At 38.1% G+C, this 24,161-nt stretch overlaps 2 protein-coding genes across 5 annotated transcripts in view; both read left to right on the plus strand.

Moving 5' to 3' along the window:
- LOC120738469 (myosin heavy chain, fast skeletal muscle) overlaps window positions 1–10,969 on the plus strand; it is a 28,635-nt gene extending 17,666 nt beyond the window's left edge. The window contains exons 33-40 of one of the 3 annotated variants that reach the window (XM_040039766.1): window positions 2,848–2,972; window positions 3,085–3,393; window positions 3,490–3,693; window positions 3,998–4,123; window positions 4,256–4,426; window positions 4,788–4,883; window positions 4,987–5,118; window positions 5,331–5,381. In XM_040039766.1, the coding sequence (XP_039895700.1) occupies window positions 2,848–2,972; window positions 3,085–3,393; window positions 3,490–3,693; window positions 3,998–4,123; window positions 4,256–4,426; window positions 4,788–4,883; window positions 4,987–5,118; window positions 5,331–5,366 (1,199 nt within the window). In that variant the 3' untranslated portion in view covers window positions 5,367–5,381. Of the gene's footprint in view, window positions 1–2,847; window positions 2,973–3,084; window positions 3,394–3,489; window positions 3,694–3,997; window positions 4,124–4,255; window positions 4,427–4,787; window positions 4,884–4,986; window positions 5,119–5,330; window positions 5,382–10,942 lie in introns of those variants that run through there. The other 2 variants (XM_040039756.1, XM_040039741.1) reach the window with 2 other exon arrangements.
- On the plus strand, window positions 1,647–24,074 carry LOC120738492 (myosin heavy chain, fast skeletal muscle-like). 2 transcript variants are annotated; one of them, XM_040039784.1, is made up of 41 exons: window positions 12,868–12,945; window positions 13,155–13,206; window positions 13,325–13,545; window positions 13,663–13,806; window positions 13,892–14,048; window positions 14,139–14,166; window positions 14,254–14,365; window positions 14,448–14,540; window positions 14,629–14,692; window positions 14,790–14,888; window positions 15,339–15,442; window positions 15,524–15,662; window positions 15,943–16,061; window positions 16,167–16,316; window positions 16,403–16,573; window positions 16,670–16,976; window positions 17,314–17,390; window positions 17,491–17,578; window positions 17,667–17,784; window positions 17,899–18,022; window positions 18,108–18,244; window positions 18,345–18,600; window positions 18,863–19,105; window positions 19,247–19,423; window positions 19,520–19,665; window positions 19,757–19,847; window positions 19,933–20,322; window positions 20,410–20,536; window positions 20,698–20,816; window positions 21,079–21,275; window positions 21,376–21,559; window positions 21,642–21,807; window positions 21,898–22,022; window positions 22,102–22,410; window positions 22,484–22,687; window positions 22,821–22,946; window positions 23,063–23,233; window positions 23,349–23,453; window positions 23,539–23,634; window positions 23,738–23,869; window positions 23,969–24,074. In XM_040039784.1, the coding sequence occupies exons 3-41, from the start codon at window positions 13,342–13,344 to the stop codon at window positions 23,987–23,989; spliced, it is 5,820 nt and encodes a 1,939-aa protein (XP_039895718.1). In that variant the 5' UTR covers window positions 12,868–12,945; window positions 13,155–13,206; window positions 13,325–13,341; the 3' UTR covers window positions 23,990–24,074. The 2 variants fall into 2 exon arrangements, with proteins under 2 accessions (XP_039895719.1, XP_039895718.1); XM_040039785.1 differs by lacking the exons at window positions 12,868–12,945; window positions 13,155–13,206; window positions 13,325–13,545; window positions 13,663–13,806 and adding exons at window positions 1,647–1,865; window positions 1,985–2,128.
- The last annotated feature ends 87 nt before the right edge of the window (window positions 24,075–24,161 follow it).

The raw sequence follows: 24,161 nt of genomic DNA on the forward strand, positions 1-24,161 counted from the left end.
TTGTGTGAAACTTCATAGGGGAATTCAAAACAAATAAGTTGACAGATTTTCTATCAAACTATGGAAATTAAATAACATAAGAACACAAAATTCACCTGCTTCTCTGGATATGTCGGACAAATGTCCTCTCAGTGCAAGAGTGGTATCCTAACTCTGTCCCTTAGCTGTTGTTATTTTTGACTACAGCAATGACTTGTAATCCTCTGTTAAGATGGTAAATGATAAACCACACCTGTCAACAGTTTCAGCACGTAATCAGAGAGGACACTGGAAATTATTCCAAACGTCAAGATACTTTTTCATCTCTGCTCATTCAGTAAAAGTTGAATATAAAGATTTTAAATAGAAACTAATACTATGTTCTTGTACCAAAATTGTCATTTTTCAACAATCATAAGTGAAAAACACTCATTTTAAATCTTATTTGTGCAGCTGTTATTTAAGGTCTTACCTGAGGTGCCAACTTTTCTTGTATTACGTTTCCAGGAATCATGTGTTGCTCTTTTAACTTTTATGGAAAGTACAGCAGCATGAAATTAGTATCAGATACCAGAGACATGTGCAACTATACACCAGTGACATTCTGACGCTTCCCCAACATTAGCACTCAGTCCTGGCTGTCATATCAAAATTAAATTGATGCAACTGCCTATCATAAAATGTGTCAACTGAAATCTGATCCCCAAGTACTTCTCTGGATTTATTGGAGCAGACACTTCACAAACCATGCTGTGCACTCTTGCTATGTAGTATTGAATAAACTGTGAACATAATAAGAGTAGTAAATACTGTATTTACAAATCAGTTAAAAATGATGTGTTAAAAGTGAAATAACATTATAAGAAAATGCATTCATAATATATATCTGAATGTATAATATAGTCGAATACAGTTCTATGTAAAATAAATCAACACTGAAATATTTACAGATTGACTTACCAATACTTAATTAGAATATGTAAAGTTGAGAAATTTTTAATTAATATTTGTTTTTTAGATCCAACAGTATTTTATCTTCTTTATTATAGAGAAATTGACTATAAAATTATGTTTAAAAAATATTTTTGGCATTTTTTTTTGTCTCATGTTTAACAGAACATAATCAAAAATCACAACTATTCTGTCAATCATAAAGTAACATAGAGGTATTTTAATAAGTACTCATGGTGTCAGCAATGAGTCGATAACTGTCAAGTAACAAAGTGAAAAGCTGTGCTGAGCAGACACACTCGAGCATATATAAGCAGCAACTCTGGAAACCCAATCCAGCTGACAGGCATGTGACACAGGTGAGTGTGGTCAAGTATTCACTGGTTACCGTATTTTAACGGTTTAAACATTCCTGTTAAATATGTTGCTGCTGTTTGAGTGTAGTAGCACTTTGGTCAGTCAACTGAATGAATAAATATTTTTACTGAAATATGATGGTTGAAATATTAGACACAAAGGAGCAAAGCAACTTAATTTTGGCATTTCTTTAGATTGCAGCATCTTTACACAGGATACTATTAGTTTTCAGTTGGGGTCCAGTGAGGTAAGTGGTTCGATGCAAATGACATTTTCATGATAGAAGATATCTGCTTAAGAAAATTTCAAGAACTCATAAATGGTCACATTGTTTCATTTTATGTCATATTTTCAGTCTCCAGTAAAGTGCCACCATGAGCACAGACGCAGAGATGGAGCAGTATGGCCCGGCAGCCATTTACCTCCGGAAGCCAGAAGAGGAGAGGATTGAGGCTCAAAACACCCCATTTGATGCCAAGACGGCCTTCATTGTGACTGATCCTGACGAGCTATATGTCAAGTGTAAACTTATCAAGAGGGAGGGTGGTAAAGCCACTGTTGAGACAGAGGGAGGAAAGGTAGGTAAAAATTCTTTCCATTTTACGTCTATATATTTGTCATCCTGTCTATGTAAACATTTGTCTGCTATATCACAACAAACACCCTGTTGATTATTTAAAAATTGCTTTCTATTCAGATGGTCACTGTGAAAGAGGAAGACATCCACCCCAGGAACCCTCCAAAGTTCGATAAGATGGAGGATATGGCAATGATGACACACCTTAACGAGCCATCTGTGCTGTTTAACCTCAAAGAGCGTTTTACATCATGGATGATCTACGTAAGTTTTATTTGAAGGTTTATCTAAAAGAAATAAAATGTAAATGAAAAATGAAAAATGAAAAATGTAAGCAACCCTTATGCTCTCTGCTATGACAAAGACCTACTCTGGGTTGTTCTGCGTCGTCGTCAATCCCTACAAGTGGTTTCCTGTGTATGATGCTACATGTGTAGCAGCATACACAGGAAAGAAGAGGATTGAGGCTCCACCCCACATCTTCTCCATCTCTGACAATGGCTATCACTTCATGCTCACTGGTAAGTAGTAGTTACTGTTAAAGTTTGTGAATACAAACTAAAAGATGCCTTAAATGTGAGGTTATTGCTGCAGTTAGATAAAATTCTTTAATGTTTGTATTCCAGATCGGGAAAACCAATCTGTTCTGATTACGAGAGTATTGCACACATGATTATCTCTAAAACTTGATACAGAGGGTGAATCTTGAAAATATGTCTCTTATACTGTCTCCAGTGGAGAATCTGGTGCAGGAAAGACTGTCAACACCAAACGTGTCATCCAGTACTTCGCAACAATTGCATGAGCTAAGAAGAAATCATCACCTGGCAAGATGCAGGTAATATTGGTTATTTATGATAGACCCATGTGTGGGTTGAGTTTAAGTACGATTCTAATGTTCTAATGTCATTTACAGCTTTTGTTGTAGCAAAAATATTTGCATATATCAGCTCCAAGTACTCTTGGCTGTGTTTGCTCTGTAGAGGAGATCTCAGATCTGACTGAGCAGATTGGTGAGACAGGAAAGAGCATCCATGAGCTGGAAAAGGCCAAGAAGACTGTTGAGACTGAGAAGTCTGAAATTCAGACAGCTCTGGAGGAAGCTGAGGTAATGTATTTTATAAAAATGTACTGTTTGTATTCAAATTTAAAAAAGTATCCCTTCTCCAGTTTATGTTGGAATAAAATTTTTTTTACATAATTCTTTTAATCATTTAAAGGGAACTCTGGAGCACGAGGAGGCCAAGATCCTTCGTGTTCAGCTTGAGCTAAACCAGGTGAAAGGTGAGATTGACAGGAAGCTGTCAGAGAAGGACGAGGAGATGGAGCAGATCAAGAGGAACAGCCAGAGGGTGATTGACTCCATGCAGAGCACTCTTGATGCTGAGGTCAGGAGCAGGAATGATGCCCTGAGAGTCAAGAAGAAGATGGAGGGAGACCTGAATGAGATGGAGATTCAGCTGAGCCATGCCAACAGACAGGCTGCTGAGGCCCAGAAACAACTGAGGAATGTCCAAGGACAGCTCAAGGTGAGTTGGTAGATGATTTTCTCTCAATTAACAAGTAAGACAGAGTAAATTGCATTTGGGTTTTTTTTGTTTGAATGGTTGCTTGCTTGTTATCAGGATGCCCAGCTGCACCTGGATGATGCTCTCAGAGGACAGGAAGACATGAAGGAGCAGGTCGCCATGGTGGAGCGCAGAAATGGTCTGATGGTGGCTGAGATTGAGGAGCTGAGAGCCGCTCTGGAGCAGACAGAGAGAGGACGCAAAGTAGCTGAGCAGGAGTTGGTTGATGCTAGCGAGCGTGTCGGACTACTTCACTCTCAGGTTTATTTGTTTGTATCACTCATTATAACCATAACAAAAATTCTTTATACATATATACATTATTATTTTTTGCATGTCTGAACCAGAATTAACACACTTAGTGATTAGGGAACAAAAACATATTATAATACAGAATTAAACTGCAGGTTAATAAATAAACCAATAATTAAATTAAAAAAACATAAATACTGTTGTTGATATTATGATGAGACTAGTGTATCGATTCTGATATATTCTATATATGTAGATTCTTGATATAGCATCCAATATTTAAACCAAAATATATTTTTCTTGTTTCATTCAGAACACCAGTCTTTTGAACACCAAGAAGAAGCTGGAGGCTGACTTTGTCCAGGTTCAGGGTGAGGTGGATGATGCAGTTCAGGAAGCAAGAAATGCTGAGGAGAAGGCCAAAAAGGCCATCACTGATGTGAGATATTTTTTTTCTTCTATTTTGTTTTTCACTATTACAGGGTTCTGAAATCTCTATTTTGCAGTTCATGTTAAGTTCAATTTTAATGTAGAACAGATTTTAAATTTTGGAAATATTTCATCACTTCAGGCTGCCATGATGGCTGAGGAGCTGAAGAAGGAGCAGGACACCAGTGCTCACCTGGAAAGGATGAAGAAGAACCTGGAGGTCACAGTCAAGGACCTGCAGCACCGTCTGGATGAGGCAGAGAGCCTCGCCATGAAGGGTGGCAAGAAGCAGCTCCAGAAACTGGAGTCCAGGGTACAAACTATACACAGTACTAAAACTAGTTTCACAATGGAAGTCTACCTTTGTGTAGACATGTTCTTTTGCCTTCAGCGAGACTTAGTTTTTCTTGTAATTTAATTAATTATGCTTTAATTAATTTACTTGTTTTCTTTTATTTGTTATTTATTTATATCTATATTTATATATGTATCTTTATAATTTAGTTTTGGTGTACAGCACTTTGCGTCAACTATGGTTGTTTTAAAGTGCTTTTTAAATAAAGATGATGACGATGAGGTAGAATTAAGACACTTTTATTTCTATGCTTTACTATGGCAATAATACTGTAGCTACGTTTTTTTTATTATATTATATTACAATCCTAATTGTTTAGACTGAGGAGGACAAGAAGAACATTACAAGACTTCAGGATCTGGTCAACAAGCTGCAGCTCAAAGTCAAGGCTTACAAGAAACAGGCTGAGGAGGCTGTGAGTCAACTACAATTATATGACAAATTTCCTTCAGCTTAGTTCATAGCATGACCATTGACTCCCCTATAACTAAGTCAGTATCTCTGTAAATCCATCACAGGAGGAGCAGGCAAACACTCACATGTCCAGGCTCAGGAAGGTCCAGCATGAGCTGGAGGAAGCTCAGGAGCGTGCTGACATTGCTGAGTCCCAGGTCAACAAGTTGAGAGCCAAGAGCCGTGACACTGGAAAGGTAGCAACTTCTGTCCAAATATCCAAAAAAAAAAAAAAAAAAAAAAAAACAATTGTGCACATCATTATAAGTGAGACACATTGTAATGCTTTGTGCAGTTAAGCAAACATTATTAAAACAAAATATGTTAAAACAGAAAAAGTCTTCAGAGGATTCAAATAACTTAAAACCTTTTTATAACTCTCTTTTTTTCTGTTTGTTTGTTTTTTCAGAGTGAGTCTGAGTGCTTTTTATGCTGCAAAATATAAATAAATGTTTTGAAAATGACTCATTCATTTTAGTGTTTCTTTGCTTTTGTAAAATAATGTTTAGAATGTAAATGTAATAATTAAAGAAGGAGCTATTAAAAGTAATAAATAAAAAGCCATACTGAATTGCTTAGTAGCCACTTTTGAAAAGGAGTATTCAGAAGGAATGTTTATTAGCTCTACAGATACTGTTAGTTACTGTTAGTAACTAGCTCTTACTACAGTGCACATCTAGCAGAAAAGGAGGGGTCTGACTCAGGACGCCCCATTTGAGGCCTAAACAACTTTCTTTATAACTGATCCCGATGAGCTGTATGTCTAATATAAACTGATTAAGAGAAAGGGTGGCAAAGCCGCAATGAAACGATGAGTATAGTATATTGGTACACAAAAAAGACACTGTTGAATATTTAAAAACACATTTTCTATTTAGGTGGTCACTGTGACAGAGGGAATTTAACCCTAAAACCCTTCAACGTTCAGTAAACATGGCAAAGGCACACAATCGAAAAGGAACATAGCTGGTTAGGAAGGAGGAGGAAAAGTTTACATGAATGTACCACCAGTGATGGGAATAACGGCGTTACAAGTAACTGCGTTACTAACGGTGTTACTTTTTTCAGTAACGAGTAATCTAACTAATTACTATTTCTATCGTTACAACGCCGTTACCGTTACTAACAAGAAAATGCTGTGTGGTTGTGTTATTATTTTTCAACAAACAGACGGTTGAAGCTGTCTTCAGCTTACTGCATCTTATGTCAGTTGCACGGAAGTAGCTGTAAGTAATCTGGATGCTACAGCTTTGAGCAGCTCCCTGCGCTCCCGCTGACGGCAATCACTTTCTGGCACAACACCTGGAGCCAATCGCATGAGTGCTGCTGTTTGACTGAGGGAGAATAAAGTAATTGTGGTAAGGCAATCACATGACCACTTCAAGATGACAAAGTAACAAGGTGATATATACCAGTTTTTAAATTGTGTTGATAAGCCACATAAAACCAGAGTCATGATAAACAATATATATGCAGCGTTTTTTCCTGAATAGTTTCATCACGTTTACTGTCTAAGGAAAAGCGCTAGCAAGCACTCTCTGCTTATGACCAAAAAAACAAAACAAAAAACAGCCCTTTCGTGTTGGTGGAAAAATGCACCATGTCGACCAATCAAAAATGATATGACAACATGACATTTGGCTGTTTATGAAGAGGGGGAAGTTTTAGGAGTGACGGTGAGAAAGAGAGAGCAGAAAAAGAGAGAGAGCCAGTTTTGAGATGTGAGAGATGTGTGACGTTTAGCATGTTTGGAGCGTGTAGTTAATGAGCTGTCTTGTGTAGTTAGTGTGTAGTGTTGTGGATAGTTTTGTGTCGTGTGTCATAACAATGAGGCAACTGCTGTCTCCAGGTTGAAAACAGGAGTGATACACCTGCTGTCAGACCTGCAGGTATCAGGCTGTGGTGTTCTCCTTTATAGTGGACAGAAATTTTTGGAGTGGCACAAATAATTTGTGTGGCATCTTATTGAATGCAGAACAGCTGATTGTTATGTCAATAGTTTGATATGGTTATAAAAAAGGGGGGGGGGGGGGTAAAAGGTAAATGGCTGCAAATAACTTTGTTTGCAAAACTTGTGCATATGATTTTAAAATTGACCATTTATATTTGCATTTAAAGTTATGAAATATGATTCATTAAACATGTTTGTGGTTGTTACAGTAAAAAATATAACTTTTTTTATACTCAAATTTTATGTTTTTTGTCTGATTTTAGATCAGTTGTGTTAATACAGTATGTCAAAATGAAAATATAACTGTAAATTCAGACACGTGAGGTTGTGCTGAAAACAATGATACCAAACAACACAAAGTAAATCGTTTTTAAAGGTAAAATGTAGAGGAAACATCAAAAGTAGTTAAAAATAGCCAATTATACCCTGGACCCCAGAGGGTTAAACATTTTTTTAAAGTAATGCAATAGTTACTTTAAAAAAGTACTCTTTCGTCCTTATAGTGCGGCTCTGCGTGGTTTGGGGAAATAAATTAGAAGTATTAAGCTGAAGTGTATTTTATTTACGTTAGTTCTTTTTTTTTTAACTTGTACTTCTAAATTGGAAGATTATTGTGATATTGAAATGTAAAAATTAATTTTTTTTTTATTTTTTTTTCATCGCTCAAAATAAGCGTCACACTTGCGGAAGCCGGTGTACCCGCCGAAACGCCGTGCATTTATCGAGACTTTCAACCCCAGGTAGGCCAATTATGGATCTTCGGATCCACATTATGTCAGCAGCTGTTCTCCACCGTGAACTATGTTAAAAACAAACACCGCTCACGCCTCACAGATGAAAGCTTACAGTCCTGCGTAAAGATGAAAGTGACTACAGCCCCGATTTTCAGACGCTGTGCGCAGAGGTTCAGGAGCAGAAGTCCCATTGTAAACATATCACGGCAGACCCGACGATGTTTGCATGAACATGCTTTTCAGCTTCTCTTTATTGACCACTTTTCACACACGGTTGCTGTACGCATACAGCCGGCTGTAGCTTTTCAGCTCACAGGCGTGATTGCGGGTGCCGCTCAGGTGCGTCCCCCTTCCCTGCAGCGGCACTGGAGACGACGCCCCGCCACACACATTAACCTGGTAAAATACATATTTAGGCAGAGTTTTGCAAATATCTATTTTTCATTTTTTAGCAGCAATAATTCTTTTTTTCCAGTTATTTTTTTAAAAGTCAGGTCAAGGCTCCAAAAGCCCAAAGGTGATATAAGGGTAGCCTAGTTTTTGTTTGCTACATGGATGATTTTAGTTCAGCTGGGTGTCTTTCTTTTTGTTATATTTCTTTAAGAGTTCAAAATGTGTTAATTACATAAATAAAATGTAACTTTCTCTGTAGCACTTCATGGATTTCATAAGCAACACACCTTAGTTGTTCACACAAAGCATAAAGGTAAAAAACAATATATACAGTGTTATCTTCATTTTAGATGTCAAAAAGTATTTGCGTCTCCCAGTGTTTTCGTTTGCGCGGAAACCGGGTCCAAATGGTTCTTTGGGTCTTAAAGGTTGCTGACCCCAGGTTTAGAATGAAAGGGCTTACTTACTACATAATTTATGCTGTATGTGCATAACAAAAATTTAATTTAGTTATGCAGTTATGTAACCAAGTGAGTATAACTTCAAAAACTTTCACAAGATGTCCAACACTTACTTGTCCAGGCTCTGAAAAAGTCCCACTTGAGCTCAAGGAAGCCAGAGAATGCTCTGACATTTCTAAGATCCAGTTTTGAGTTCACAGGCTGAGAGCCAAGAGCAGTGATGCTGGAAAGGGAGCTTTTTATTCAGGTGATAGCTAATAATTGCATTAGAATTGTTCACACATACTTTGCTGGCTAAAAGCTACAAAAATGACTAAAAGATTTGAGTCTGACTAATACCACCATGGATTAATCATTTTATTATTTAATATAGTGAAAAAAATTTTAAGCATTTCGCAATTTCCTAGCAAGGTTCCAAGAAGTGTTTATTGTTGTTTTCCAAGAACTAAGTAAACAGAAAATAATAAAGTTCTGTAATTAAAACTTTCCCAACAGCAACCACTGTCAGGCCAGTGTTTAAGAAGATGTTAGGACTTAACGGGGACTCAATGGCACTTGTAACAGTGAGCCACTTGCTGTTCTGGAATGACAATTAGCTTAGTATAAGCTGAAAACCATTGCAAGAATCCAAGTACTCTCTTGTGGCTTCTTGTTGGCCAGTATTGTCAATGCTATGAAAGCTCAGCAGTATGATGGCAAATTAATAGGAATCCTAATAGTGCTCTAAATTTGTGACCAGTATTTGTTGCCAACTTAGCCTGCTTGTAAACACAGTGCTGACTGCTGAGTGACCTATTTTAAATGAACCCAGCTTTCATCAAAGGTCACACAGGCCAATAGTAATTGAAGTGCTCCTATGAGGTTTGGTAAGAAGAAGAAGAAAAAGACGAATCAGAAGAAGACAAAGAACTTTATGAATGTTTGTAAAATGATTGATAACTAATATAGTATTACTCAACATTATATTATCTTTGAGGAGTATAATGTAAGACAGTTGTTTTCTTATTTCTTTATTTTTATTTGTGGCACAGCTGGGGTGTCTGCTACAATGGAAAACTACAATGTGAAGGACATGGCTATAACTCAATATTGTATACAACAGGCTACAGGAGGCATGAAGGAAGTATTAATTAGATGCAGTTAAAGGAGCTTTTGTGCTTGGCACCAGAGGAGGCACAGGTGTTCCAAGCCCCCGGACAGATTGTATTTATGAGATCATATTATACTAGCAGGATGTGAATTTGTGAGCCAGTACATTTTTCGGGGTTAGCTTGAGCATTGTAGTGCACATACCCAGCAGCTGAAAGATATAGTCTCATATGACTGACACAAACTATGTCCCTTTAAACAAAGCTGTTAGCATGTCTCTAATGAATAACTGACCAATTAGGCAAGCAGCAATTGTCTGCTTGAACAAGGAGTGAAACTACTACAATTTAATGTTATTTATTTTCTCACTCAAACTACTGAAGTGTTAGGCATTTTTTTCTCATTTCATAGGAAACATTCTACAAGTATGCAAGAAGGCAAGCACTGTTTAGTTCACAATATTCTCAAACAGTTAAAACTGTGTTCTGTACTTTTTATTTATATGATCATATATAACATATAATAGCTCCAGTTCCAGCATGCTAATTAGTATTAGCTTATTAATGATCTGATGCAAAAATATTGTTAAGCACACATAGAGAGTTTTATAGTTAGTCTCACCTCTTCAAGCTTTCTTTTTCCTTCTTGTATTTTTATGTCACTTTATAAGTTACTACATTTCATATTAAACTAATAAGTTACACGGAGAAACAAAATCACCTGAAATTTCAGTCTTATAAAGGGGGCACTCTAGAATGTTCCCCTTCTCTGTCTGTACCCTTTTTCTGAAAACATAAAACAAAGATTAAAGTCAAAGAACGAAAGCCAAAGACACACTACCCATCATTCTCCCAGTGCTACTACCCCGTCATGGAATAATCTCACACTCTTTTAAAGCTTCTTAGGCTCCTCCTTGCCAGACATGGTTGGCATGTTTTTACTCAGTTTAGGGCTTAGTGCAGAGGGCCATCTATATGCATCTACACACCCAAGGACATTCAAAGGAGAACATTAGTCAGGACAATCAATCTCTGCCCATGTACCCATTGGCACCTTCTAAAAAAAGGCTTGTTTTATTCACTGTATCCCAGCAGGTTAAGTGTAAATTGTATGATGTTTGGATTCACAGTAATAAAAAAGTTTAAGCAAGAAATCATTAAAAACTTTACATTTGTATACATATGCAAACTTCAAACGCCGTACTTAAAACTATCAAAGGTCAGTTTAAAACTAATTCTGCAACTTGAAGCAGGTTAGAGTCTTTCTGCTCTGGGGTTAATCACACTGGTATTTGAAAGTCTTTGTAATTCTACTGCAGGGATTCATTTATTTGTTGTTTTATTGATGGCAGTGGAGAATACAGTCTAACATATCTGCTTATCACCTCCCATAGGTATTTCATTGAGTTGAGATCGGATTCATACCATTTTCAAACGCATCAAACCATTAGCTGACCCCTCACATCATGTGGATGAAGGAATTGTCATGCTGGAAGAACCAACTTCCCATTCTGTCCCATCAGAATATAACAGTTTCATCACAGGACAAAGGTGATCAATCAGAACAACTCTTAAGTGATTTACAGTACAAGGCTTTCCTCTAAAGGGGGCCCAAACATTGTCAACAAAATACCTCCCAAAGCAAAACAAAGCCACCGGATCCCCTCACTGTGGGGGTCATGCATTTGTGCTTTTCCTTTAATTTGTCAATTGTGTGTATTTGGAACAGTTGTTACATTTTGTCACCATAGATAAAAAACAGTGTGTATTCAGGGTAGCCCAGCACAGCTTTATTTGTTTTGTTTTTGTTTTTTTGTTTTAGCAAATAAAAAAAATGCTGCTAAATTAACATGGATGGAATCACAGATTATTATTTGTATGATATGTATGAAATAGTGTGTAACCATAACTATATCAAGATCATGCATACGAAGTTTTTAACAAGCAAGTTGACCCTGTTAGATCTTAAAACGTCTATGGCAAATGCTATTAAGGGTGACTGAAAAAAACTGAAGACATTTGACTTTACTTGGGAAGCACGTGTTCTGCATGTTTGCACTGAAAACCCACCTGTGCACAGAGGTTATATGGATTACATACCTCAAGGTCATCTCTTTTGAAGAATGAAGGATTGCTAAATTCAAAAAGGCAAAAAGAAAAAAACAAACAAACAAAATACAGCTTTGTTTTCCTTTTTACCTTTATGAATTTATTATTAAGCTAAGCCTTAAATGTAAAAATAATCCCGGATATAGTTTTCATTCACTTTACTATTACAGTCCTGGCATCTCTAAAATCTTGTTTATTGCCACAGGTCTTATTTTGGGTCTTATCCCATTCTAGATGGCAACTGTTCATCCACTCCATTCCAAGACGATATGTAATCTCTTCTAAGCTTTTATGGAATGGCGCTCAGTCTCAGTTCAGACATCTGAGATGTATGCTTGTCCTGCAACTTTACACCAGTGACATTTATATGCTTCTCCAAAACCACAGCCTGTGTCATGACATGTTCCACTAGGATGATTAATAATAACATTGTAGAGAAGCAAGAACCAGACAGGCTTGTATGCTAATTAAATATTAGAAGAATATATTTTCTACAAATGGTTAGAATCTTTGATACGTGCGCAACAACTGTTCTACACATTACAGAGCTAAATCAGATGATACAATGAGTGAACATTAGGAGAAAAAGACTCATTAATCTGTTGATACTAAAATGTGTTTAAATCAGTCGATCTATATGGAATGTTTTGACCTTGCTTTATGGAACAGTTGTTCACTTGCTGCCCCCTTTTTTTATTGGACCACCAAATCTGACATGTGTGAAGAGCAACTGTACACCAGTGACATTTGGTGCTTCTCCAAAGTAAAAAGTACTTCTAATATACCTTCTGCTCCTACTGCTATGATAATAATAATAATTATTATAATTATTATTATTATTATTATTGTTATTGTTGTTGATAGAAGTAATAATAGAAATGTATTATTAATAAAAACATTGATGCTCATAAATCGAGTTCATCTTTTAGATGAACAGTATTTTACACATCTAAATTAAGAAAAGCCTTGTTACATGCCTTGTAAGTTATATAAATTATCAAATGTAAAATGTTGTTGTGTTATCGTTCAAAGTAATCGATCTTGCAGTAATTTTCTTTCATCTTCAATCAGCACTGTGTCTTATGACTGCCCAGTTTGGCCACCTTCTGTTACAAATGTGCTTGCAAAGCAGTTTAATCACAGCAACTGTCACTGTCACGGGATTAATGGCAACATGGCAAGAATACAAGACCAAACTGAGCGAGGCACACCTACTGAGGAAAAAGTTCTCCCTCTATAAAAGAGGGTGCTTCAGTCTCAGTCAGCAACTGATAGGCTTCCAACTCAGGTAAGAACATTAACTTCAGCTATTTTGCATTGTGAAACACAATTTTATCATAGCTTTGGGATATTTAACACTGCACGTTTTAATGCTTTTAGAATTGTTTACGGTTACTACTACTACAACTAATAATAATAATTTTAGCAGTAGTAGTAGTAGTATATTTTGAAATTAATGGACACCCATATTTATTATACTTGATGGTTTGTTATTAGGATTCAAGCAACAGAACCAAGAGTTTACAGTTTTCTGCTGGGACTAAGGAAGGTACATTATAGTGTATTTTCTGTGATATCTGAACAATTCCCAAACACACACATTAGCATGGAGATGTTTATGAAAACAAAGACATAAGAAACAAAACCTCTCAACCTCTCAATTTCAGCCCCCTAAAGTTCCATCATGAGCACAGATGCAGAGATGGAGGCCTATGGCCCTGCAGCCATTTACCTCCGAAAACCTGAGAAAGAGAGATTAGAGGCTCAGAACACTCCTTTTGATGCCAAAAGTGCCTACTTTGTAACTGATGCTGATGACATGTACGTGAAGGGTAAACTCGTCAAAAGAGAGGGTGGCAAGGCAACTGTTGAGACACTTACAGGAAAGGTAAGTAAAACAATTAATTCTTCAACTTTCTTAGAAAAGATTAGACTCATTTTATGGATTATGTAATGTACTATGTTAAAAAAGGTTTTGTTTAATTTTATTCTTTTTCAAATGCAGACAGTCACTGTAAAAGAGGATGACATCCACCCCATGAATCCTCCAAAGTTTGATAAAATTGAGGACATGGCCATGATGACCCACCTCAATGAGCCTGCCGTGCTGTTTAACCTCAAAGAGCGTTTTGCATCATGGATGATCTATGTAAGCTTTAATCTCATAATATACTTTGCTTGTATTTTCTCTGAGTAACAACTATATATATGTTTCTGTTTCTTTGTTATTACAGACTTATTCCGGCCTCTTCTGCGTCGTGGTGAATCCCTACAAGTGGCTTCCTGTGTATGATGCTCAGGTTGTTGTGGCATACAGAGGCAAGAAGAGGATTGAGGCTCCACCCCACATCTTCTCAATCTCTGATAATGCCTATCAGTTCATGCTCACTGGTAAAATCAAAGTTGATTAAAGATTCAGGTGCATGGGACAATGAGGATTGTCAACTGTAGGTTTAATATGCGTGTGCTCTTATATTTCAGATCGTGAGAATCAGTCTATCCTCATTACGTAAGTATGACAAAACATTACAAGAACACTTCTTTAGTAAAAACCATAATTGTATTGCAAAGTAAAAATCATGCTTTAACTCCCCAGTGGAGAATCTGGTGCAGGAAAGACTGTAAACACCAAGCGTGTTATCCAGTATTTTGCAACAATTGCAGTAGCTGGAGCTAAGAAAGCTGAAACATCCTCAGGAAAAATACAGGTAATTGTGTTCAAATCAAATGTGTTTGTCACAGGTGATTGCTGCTGCTGTTTTTAAACAGCTGTTTGATGTCTCTGTGTAGGGTTCACTGGAAGATCAAATCATTGCAGCTAACCCTCTGCTGGAGGCATATGGAAATGCCAAGACTGTGAGGAATGACAACTCCTCTCGTTTTGTAAGTATTCGTGTTCTGGACTCTAAAATTATTTTCTTACACCTACTGTTATCCAGAGCCAAACTGACATTTTGTGGTAAATGTTCAGGGTAAATTCATCAGAATTCACTTTGGCTCCACTGGAAAGCTAGCCTCAGCTGATATTGAAACATGTAAGTTAGCGTTATTTTCCTTTTGTAGTTAGTAGTATACAAATGAAATGCCTGTACTGTTTGATCATCACACTTCCTATTCAACAATTGTTCACAGATCTGCTGGAGAAGTCCCGTGTCACCTTCCAGTTGTCTGCTGAGAGAAGCTACCATATCTTCTATCAGCTGATGACAGGCCACAAGCCTGAGCTCCTGGGTATGTGATGAACTGAACAAGACATACTGTAAATTACTTTCCATACCCCCAGTTGTTTTAAAGAAAAGAATAGTCTTTATCTGGGAACCACTCCAATTAAGCTACTTCTTTTTTTGTTTGGGGAAAAAAAGAAAACATTATTAATTAAATAACTTTTTAAGGTGCTACCTCTCCTCTCTCTCTCTCTTTCTGTTTCTCAACCCACTATATCCTTACACCCACCCAAACATATAATTTCACATAATTTCATAGTGTAAAGTTATGTTTTTAACATATAATAATCTTGAAGTTACTGTTGGTTTTACTGTTTTCTTCCCCCAGTTTTCCTAACCTAGTCACTTTCTTCTCTGTGTTATATAAATCCTTATGTCAATCACTAATCTTGCACAATTAAGAAACAATAAGGAAATAACCATGTTCCACTCAAGCATTTCTTCTACTTTCTTCTAGAGTCTCTTCTAATCTCCACTAACCCTTATGACTATCCAATGATCAGTCAGGGTGAAATCACAGTCAAAAGTATCAATGATGTGGAGGAGTTCATTGCAACAGATGTAAGTTGATGGTAACGTGTAGAATAAAGGCAAACTGTCACAATAACTTGTTTAAAAGTTAATGCTGTGCTTGGATTACAGACTGCTATTGACATCTTGGGCTTCAGTGCTGACGAGAAGGCGGGCATCTACAAGCTGACTGGCGCTGTGATGCATCATGGAAACATGAAATTCAAGCAGAAGCAGCGTGAGGAGCAGGCTGAACCTGATGGCACTGAGGGTAATCAAATTGATTTTGTAATATTACATCCTCATGAAGTAATAATTCACATTAACTCTTAGAACTACAGTGACATCCAGAGCATTAACCATTCCAATTTAGACAGATAAATATCATACTAATATAATGACTGAGCAGAGTGACTGCCTGCAGTTGTTCATAAAATGTAAAATACATCTTTAGCACTGCTATCAATGCGGATTTTAGTTGTGTTTTAGCTCATTCCATAGTGTTAACATTTCTTTGTTACATAATGAAACATGTTTGTTTTTCCAATCAGAGGCTGATAAAATCGCCTACCTATTGGGCCTGAATTCAGCTGACATGTTGAAAGCTCTGTGCTACCCAAGAGTCAAGGTTGGGAATGAGTTTGTGACCAAAGGTCAGACTGTCCCACAGGTAATTTTTTTAAAAATTGAAAGGATTAAAAAAAAAGTTTCATTTTAAAATACTTTTACAGTGTTATCCAGGAATTTAGGAGAATGTCGAATTCTCTTCTTCCAGGTCAACAATGCTGTCTCGGCTCTGTGCAAATCTGTCTATGAGAAAATGTTCTTGTGGATGGTTATCCGTATCAATGAGATGCTGGACACAAAGCAGCCCAGACAGTTCTTCATTGGAGTGCTGGATATCGCTGGGTTTGAGATCTTTGATGTGAGCATTTCAAAAATGTGAGACCGGATTTAAAGATAAATATGATTTTTTTTTTCATGATATGAATTAGCTTTCTGTTACTACAGTTCAACAGCTTGGAGCAACTCTGTATCAACTTCACCAATGAGAAACTGCAACAGTTTTTCAACCACCACATGTTTGTCCTGGAGCAAGAGGAGTACAAGAAAGAGGGCATTCAATGGGAGTTCATTGACTTTGGTATGGACTTGGCTGCCTGCATTGAGCTTATTGAGAAGGTAAGACCATTCAGATGTGCCGTTCAGGACTAAAATGGCAGTTTCTGACTAGGTACTAAAATACAGATTTTTCCTGAATACAACTTCTCTTTTCAGCCAATGGGCATCTTCTCCATTCTTGAAGAGGAGTGCATGTTCCCCAAGGCTACAGACACTTCTTTCAAGAACAAGCTGTATGATCAGCATCTTGGCAAGAACAAGGCATTTGAGAAGCCAAAGCCTGCAAAGGGTAAAGCAGAAGCACACTTCTCCCTGGTTCACTATGCTGGTACAGTGGACTACAATATCACTGGCTGGCTGGACAAGAACAAGGACCCACTGAATGACTCAGTTGTGCAGCTCTACCAGAAGTCATCAAACAAACTGCTGTGCTTCCTGTATGCAGCCCATGCTTCAGCTGATGGTAGGAAATAAATAATGTAAAAAAATACAGGGCAGCTGTGGCTACAACTGTAGCTTGCCTCCACCAGTGTGTGAATGTGAGAGTGAATGAATAGTGGCATTGTAAAAGCGCTTTGGGTGCCTTGAAAAGCGCTATATAAATCCAATCCATTATTATTATTATTATTATGACCATTTGTGAATACTCATTAAATATGTTTCCTCTAGGAAATGAAGTTGAATCAGTGATCACACAGTTATTGTTTTCATTGAAAATATGGTTTAAAATTAAATTATTGTAAAACACTCACTGTAGCATTAGTTATTCAGTTCTCTTAATTAAGTGTATTGAACAACAGATGCTGCTGGTGGCGGCAAGAAGGGTGGTGGAAAGAAGAAGGGTGGTTCTTTCCAGACTGTGTCTGCTCTTTTCAGGGTATTTTGAACCGCCACAAAAAAAATATCAAGATCCTATTCAAATGTATTGGTTTATTTTAAGCAGCTATCATTTGTTTAAATATGTCGTCCCCCCCCAGGAAAACCTGGGCAAACTGATGACCAACTTAAGGAGCACTCATCCTCACTTTGTTCGTTGCCTGATTCCCAATGAGTCAAAGACCCCAGGTATAAAGCACACAGTCTTACTGATTTTAAAAAATGTTAAAAATGACATATTGAAATGATTTAAACTATATGAATTTTTAATTTTCAGGCCTTATGCAAAATCATTTGGTCATCCATCAGCTGAGGTGTAATGGTGTCCTGGAGGGCATCAGAATCTGCAGAAAGGGTTTCCCCAGCAGAATCCTCTATGGTGACTTCAAGCAGAGGTGACTTCTGTTTTCTTTATAAGAAAGTTAAAATAACTTCAAAGGTACTGGAAAAGGGAAAACACAAGAACAATGGGTGCAAAATCCAAGTAACATCACTATATTTTCTTACAGATACAAAGTGTTGAATGCCAGTGTCATCCCTGAGGGACAGTTCATTGACAACAAGAAAGCTTCAGAGAAGCTGCTTGGCTCCATTGATGTGGATCACACACAGTACAAGTTTGGGCACACGAAGGTACACTTTATGATGACCTTTACAACCTCCAGTTGTATTAAACAGAACTAATTCATGTGAACTAATTTGTTTCACTTCAACACAGGTGTTCTTCAAAGCTGGTCTGCTGGGCACTCTTGAGGAGATGAGAGATGAGAAACTGGCTGAGCTGGTGACCATGACTCAGGGTCTCTGCAGAGGATACCTCATGAGGAAAGAGTTTGTGAAGATGATGGAGAGGAGGTATAATTCAGAAACAATATGTCAAATTACTATTTAAATATCATGTGATGTTACGCAAAAGCAGTATATCAAAGCATGGTAATCTGCGTTGTTTTTGTAGAGATGCTATCTTCAGCATCCAGTACAACATCCGTTCATTCATGAATGTCAAGAACTGGCCATGGATGCATCTGTACTTTAAGATCAAGCCTCTTCTGAAGAGTGCTGAGACTGAGAAAGAGTTGCAGAACATGAAGGAGAACTATGAGAAGATGCAGACAGACCTGGCTACTGCTCTGGCCAAGAAGAAGGAACTGGAAGAGAAGATGGTCAGCCTGCTGCAGGAGAAGAATGACCTGCAACTTCAAGTAGCAGCTGTGAGTAACAAGGGGGAGGAGAAAATACATGTTCTATTATAATAATGCTCAATTAGCTGAAAAATAACCACATATTAGTCTATTTATCAGTATGACTTTTTGGCTGGTGTTTGGCTGTGAGATGTGCTGTAACTGAGAACTGTGCTGAATTGCTGTAATTAAAAACATGATAATATTCTTTATTTATAAAAGTATGATAATAATTGTTCTTCTTATACTATAATATAATAATATAATTCCCATATTTCTTGCCTTGTCACAGGAAAATGAGAATCTTTCTGATGCTGAAGAAAGGTGTGAGGGGCTCATTAAGAGCAAGATCCAGCTCGAGGCCAAACTCAAAGAGACAAGTGAGAGACTGGAGGATGAAGAAGAAATCAATGCTGAGCTGACTGCTAAGAAGAGGAAGCTGGAGGATGAATGCTCTGAGCTGAAGAAGGACATCGATGACTTGGAGCTCACCTTGGCCAAAGTGGAGAAGGAGAAACATGCCACAGAAAACAAGGTTTAGTTCATAGTGATTGTAGTTTTCACCAAAATACAAACACATAATATGTTTATATGCTGTAATGTCTTATTTTGCCATGTTAATTTATTAACTTTCATGGGAAATTCCCATGAAATTCCTAATTATTATTTATTTTAGGTGAAAAACCTGACAGAGGAGATGGCATCTCAAGATGAGTCAATTGCCAAGTTAACCAAGGAGAAGAAAGCCTTACAAGAGGCCCATCAGCAAACACTGGATGATCTCCAGGCAGAGGAGGACAAAGTCAACACTCTGTCCAAAGCCAAGACAAAACTGGAACAGCAAGTTGATGATGTAAGAAAACATCATCTTTTTTTAAAAAGGAGATTTCTTATTTTTATATTATTATGAATTATTCAGTTGTAAAGAATATGTAACATTTTTTAATAGCTTGAGGGGTCCCTGGAGCAAGAGAAGAAGCTCCGCATGGACCTTGAGAGAGCCAAGAGGAAGCTGGAGGGAGATTTGAAACTGGCCCAGGAATCCATAATGGATCTGGAGAATGACAAGCAGCAGTCTGACGAGAAAATCAAAAAGTAAAAAACAGTTACTGATAAAGTTCCTACACTTGCATTCAGAAGAGCCACAGAGCTGTCAGAGTCATTTCTTTGTCTTCTCCATTTACAGGAAGGACTTTGAAATCAGTCAGCTTCTTGGCAAGATTGAGGATGAGCAATCTCTTGGTACTCAGCTTCAGAAGAAGATCAAAGAACTCCAGGTACCATTATTTTAGGTGAATATTATGTTCAGTAAAACTAAAACATGTCAACTCAGTAAGTCTTTGTGGTGTTATTACCCTAAAGGCTCGTATTGAAGAGCTGGAAGAGGAGATTGAGGCTGAGAGAGCAGCTCGGGCTAAGGTAGAGAAGCAGAGAGCCGACCTCTCCAGGGAGCTTGAAGAGATCAGCGAGAGGCTCGAGGAAGCTGGTGGAGCAACAGCTGCTCAGATTGAGATGAACAAGAAGCGAGAGGCTGAGTTCCAGAAACTGCGTCGTGATCTTGAGGAATCAACTCTGCAGCATGAAGCTACTGCAGCAGCTCTCCGTAAGAAGCAGGCTGACAGTGTTGCAGAGCTCGGAGAGCAAATCGACAACCTCCAGCGTGTCAAACAGAAGCTGGAGAAAGAAAAGAGCGAGTACAAGATGGAGATTGATGACCTTGCAAGCAATATGGAGGCTGTTGCCAAAGCAAAGGTATGCAATTTTGAGAAAAACAATGAAAGAGCGCAACAGTTATATCTTTCCTGGATTTGGGTCATGACAATTATGTGCAATTCATAGGGCAATCTGGAGAAAATGTGCCGAACTCTTGAAGACCAGTTAAGTGAGCTCAAGTCCAAAAATGATGAGAATGTTCGCCAGCTTAACGACATGAGTGCACAGAGGGCAAGACTCCAAACTGAGAATGGTGTGTATCCAAAGATATGAAGTATGTAACTGTATTTTATTTAGTAGCCGTTTTAAGTTCAGAAACAACTGAAGTTTCAAACAGATGATATTGTTTGTGTTTAAAATACATGGTGATTTTTCAGTTATGAAAAGTATTTTTCTTTAATCTGTTTTGCCCAGGTGAATTTTCTCGTCAGCTTGAGGAAAAGGAAGCTCTTATTTCCCAGCTTACCAGAGGCAAACAGGCTTACACTCAACAGATTGAAGAGCTTAAGCGACATACTGAGGAGGAAGTGAAGGTACCAGATGTCATATTAAAGAAGTATTATATTCAGCATTACATACATTGTAAGATAACATTGATGAACCATGGATCTGCAAGTGAAAACAAGAATAAATGCAAGTTACTTAATGTCAACTTATCTCACATTAATTATATCTCACAACCTATATCTCAAATTTAGAATAACTTTACATTACTTTGTCAACATGCTCACTGAGAGATAAAAGAAAAGCAAAGACATTTATTATTATTTAAAATGTATTATTATTAAAATCCAGGCCAAGAACGCCCTGGCTCATGCTCTTCAGTCAGCCCGACATGACTGTGATCTGCTCAGAGAGCAGTTTGAGGAGGAGCAGGAGGCCAAGGCTGAGTTGCAGCGAGGAATGTCCAAGGCCAACAGTGAGGTGGCTCAGTGGCGATCCAAATATGAGACTGATGCCATCCAGCGCACTGAGGAGCTGGAGGAGGCCAAGTAGATAAATGCTTTCTTCTCTTTTGTGAATAAAAATGTAATACTGTATTACTTTTAATACATAATGGAATTAATATAAGCAAATTTTTGCAAATTGCAGGAAAAAGCTTGCCCAGCGCCTGCAGGAGGCTGAGGAATCCATTGAGGCTGTGAACTCCAAGTGTGCCTCACTGGAGAAGACCAAGCAGAGGCTGCAGGGTGAGGTGGAGGACCTCATGATTGATGTGGAGAGAGCTAATGCTCTGGCTGCCAACCTTGACAAGAAGCAGAGGAATTTTGATAAAGTAAAGTTTAAACATAACCAATATACTAACAAGAGGAATACACCCATAATGACAACTAATTGAATAACCTATATAAACCTAGGTCCTGGCAGAATGGAAACAGAAGTATGAGGAGAGCCAGGCAGAGCTGGAAGGAGCCCAAAAGGAGGCTCGTTCTCTCAGCACTGAGTTGTTCAAGATGAAGAACTCATATGAAGAGGCTCTGGATCATCTTGAGACCATGAAGAGAGAGAACAAGAACCTGCAGCGTATGCACCCATAACTTGACAAAAAATGTCAAAGAATATAGATCTGGATCTAAGATAATAACAACAGTTTGGTTCATTTTTCTACTTTAGAGGAGATCTCAGATCTGACTGAGCAGATTGGTGAGACTGGAAAGAGCATCCATGAGCTGGAAAAGGCCAAGAAGGCTGTAGAAAGTGAAAAGGCTGAAATTCAGACTGCCCTTGAAGAAGCAGAGGTTTAATATTTTTTATGTCAATATTATTTATTTTGATGATTCTACTTGGTATTTGTTACTTATCTGACTTATCTCGCAGGGCACTCTGGAACACGAAGAATCCAAGATTCTTCGTATTCAGCTTGAGCTCAACCAAGTCAAAAGTGAGATTGACAGGAAGCTGTCAGAGAAGGACGAGGAGATGGAGCAGATCAAGAGGAACAGCCAGAGGGTGATTGACTCCATGCAGAGCACTCTTGATGCTGAGGTCAGGAGCAGGAATGATGCCCTGAGAGTCAAGAAGAAGATGGAGGGAGACCTGAATGAGATGGAGATTCAGCTGAGCCATGCCAACAGACAGGCTGCTGAGGCCCAGAAACAACTGAGGAATGTCCAAGGACAGCTCAAGGTGACCTTTTTTCCATATCATTAGTTAAAGAAACAGAATAAGTACTTATTTATTGATTGATTTATTTCATCAGGATGCCCAGCTGCACCTTGATGAAGCTCTCAGAGGACAGGAAGACATGAAGGAGCAGGTCGCCATGGTGGAGCGCAGAAATGGTCTGATGATAGCTGAGATTGAAGAGCTGAGAGCCGCTCTGGAGCAGACAGAGAGAGGACGCAAAGTAGCTGAGCAGGAGTTGGTTGATGCTAGCGAGCGTGTCGGACTGCTTCACTCTCAGGTTTGTTTATAATGTCAAGAAACATTTAACCTAATGTAATTTTAATTAGGAAATACATTGTAAATTTACTGTAAATATCTAGTATGTGAACTTACAACATATTTATATCATATAATCTTTCCTAAACCTTTAGAACACCAGTCTTCTGAACACGAAAAAGAAGCTCGAAGCCGATTTTGTGCAGATCCAGAGTGAGGTGGATGATGCTGTGCAGGAAGCAAGAAATGCTGAGGAGAAAGCAAAAAAAGCCATCACTGACGTGAGTTTAAATCTCTAAGTAATCTGTTCTATTAAACACTTCACTTCCTTTCAGTGGTAATAAAAGCTTACCATAGATTTTTAAATAGATTAATTAAATGGAGAAAATTATTTTAGGCTGCCATGATGGCTGAGGAGCTGAAGAAGGAGCAGGACACCAGTGCTCACCTGGAAAGGATGAAGAAGAACCTGGAGGTCACAGTCAAGGACCTGCAGCACCGTCTGGATGAGGCAGAGAACCTCGCCATGAAGGGTGGCAAGAAGCAGCTCCAGAAACTGGAGTCCAGGGTATGAAGTGTATATTGTATGCTTATATACATAAAATATATTTTGATTAAATTATATGAATTTAAGTTTTTCTTTATATTTGAAGCAAAGTTAATTATTTATCATGGCATTAAAGGTCCGTGAACTGGAAGCTGAACTTGAAGCTGAGCAGAGACGTGGTGTTGATGCTGTTAAAGGAGTCCGTAAATATGAGAGGAGAGTGAAGGAGCTCACTTATCAGGTAAGTCTTCTTTTGCCAACAACAAGCAAACGTGCCCTTTGTCTCTTCTCAAATACCTCTTAAGTAACAGCTGTATTTTGTGTAGACTGAGGAAGACAAGAAGAATGTGACCAGACTTCAGGATCTGGTGGACAAGCTGCAGCTCAAAGTCAAGGCTTACAAGAGACAGTCTGAGGAGGCTGTAAGTCAACTACAATTATATGCCAAATCTGCTTCAGCTTGGTTCATAGCACGCCCATTGACTCCCCTATAACTAAGTCAGTATTTTTGTAAATCCTTTACAGGAGGAGCAGGCAAACACTCACATGTCCAGGCTCAGGAAGGTCCAGCATGAGCTGGAGGAAGCTCAGGAGCGTGCTGACATTGCTGAGTCCCAGGTCAACAAGTTGAGAGCCAAGAGCCGTGATGTCGGAAAGGTGGTATTTCATTTGCAATACTTTTTGTTATTGCATTCCTACTGCAATATATCCCTATAAGCATTAACTCTATGGTCTGTATCTCTCTCTTGCTTTCAGGGAAGTGACTCGGCTGAATAGGAAATGCAATCCAGTTGCAGCATTTAAGAGTTCATACAATATGAACAACTTTCTCTGTAAATCCTCAATAAATGGTGAAAATTTCCAAAGTATTATGTTTTCTTTTTATTGCTTAGCATGTTCTACTTCATATGGTCATGTTTTCAGCTCAGTGGGTGGAGTAGACGACCCA

This window comes from Simochromis diagramma, unplaced genomic scaffold (genome assembly GCF_900408965.1).
Source record: "Simochromis diagramma unplaced genomic scaffold, fSimDia1.1 OVJJ01000321.1, whole genome shotgun sequence".
In the NCBI taxonomy this organism is placed as follows: Eukaryota; Metazoa; Chordata; class Actinopteri; order Cichliformes; family Cichlidae; genus Simochromis; species Simochromis diagramma.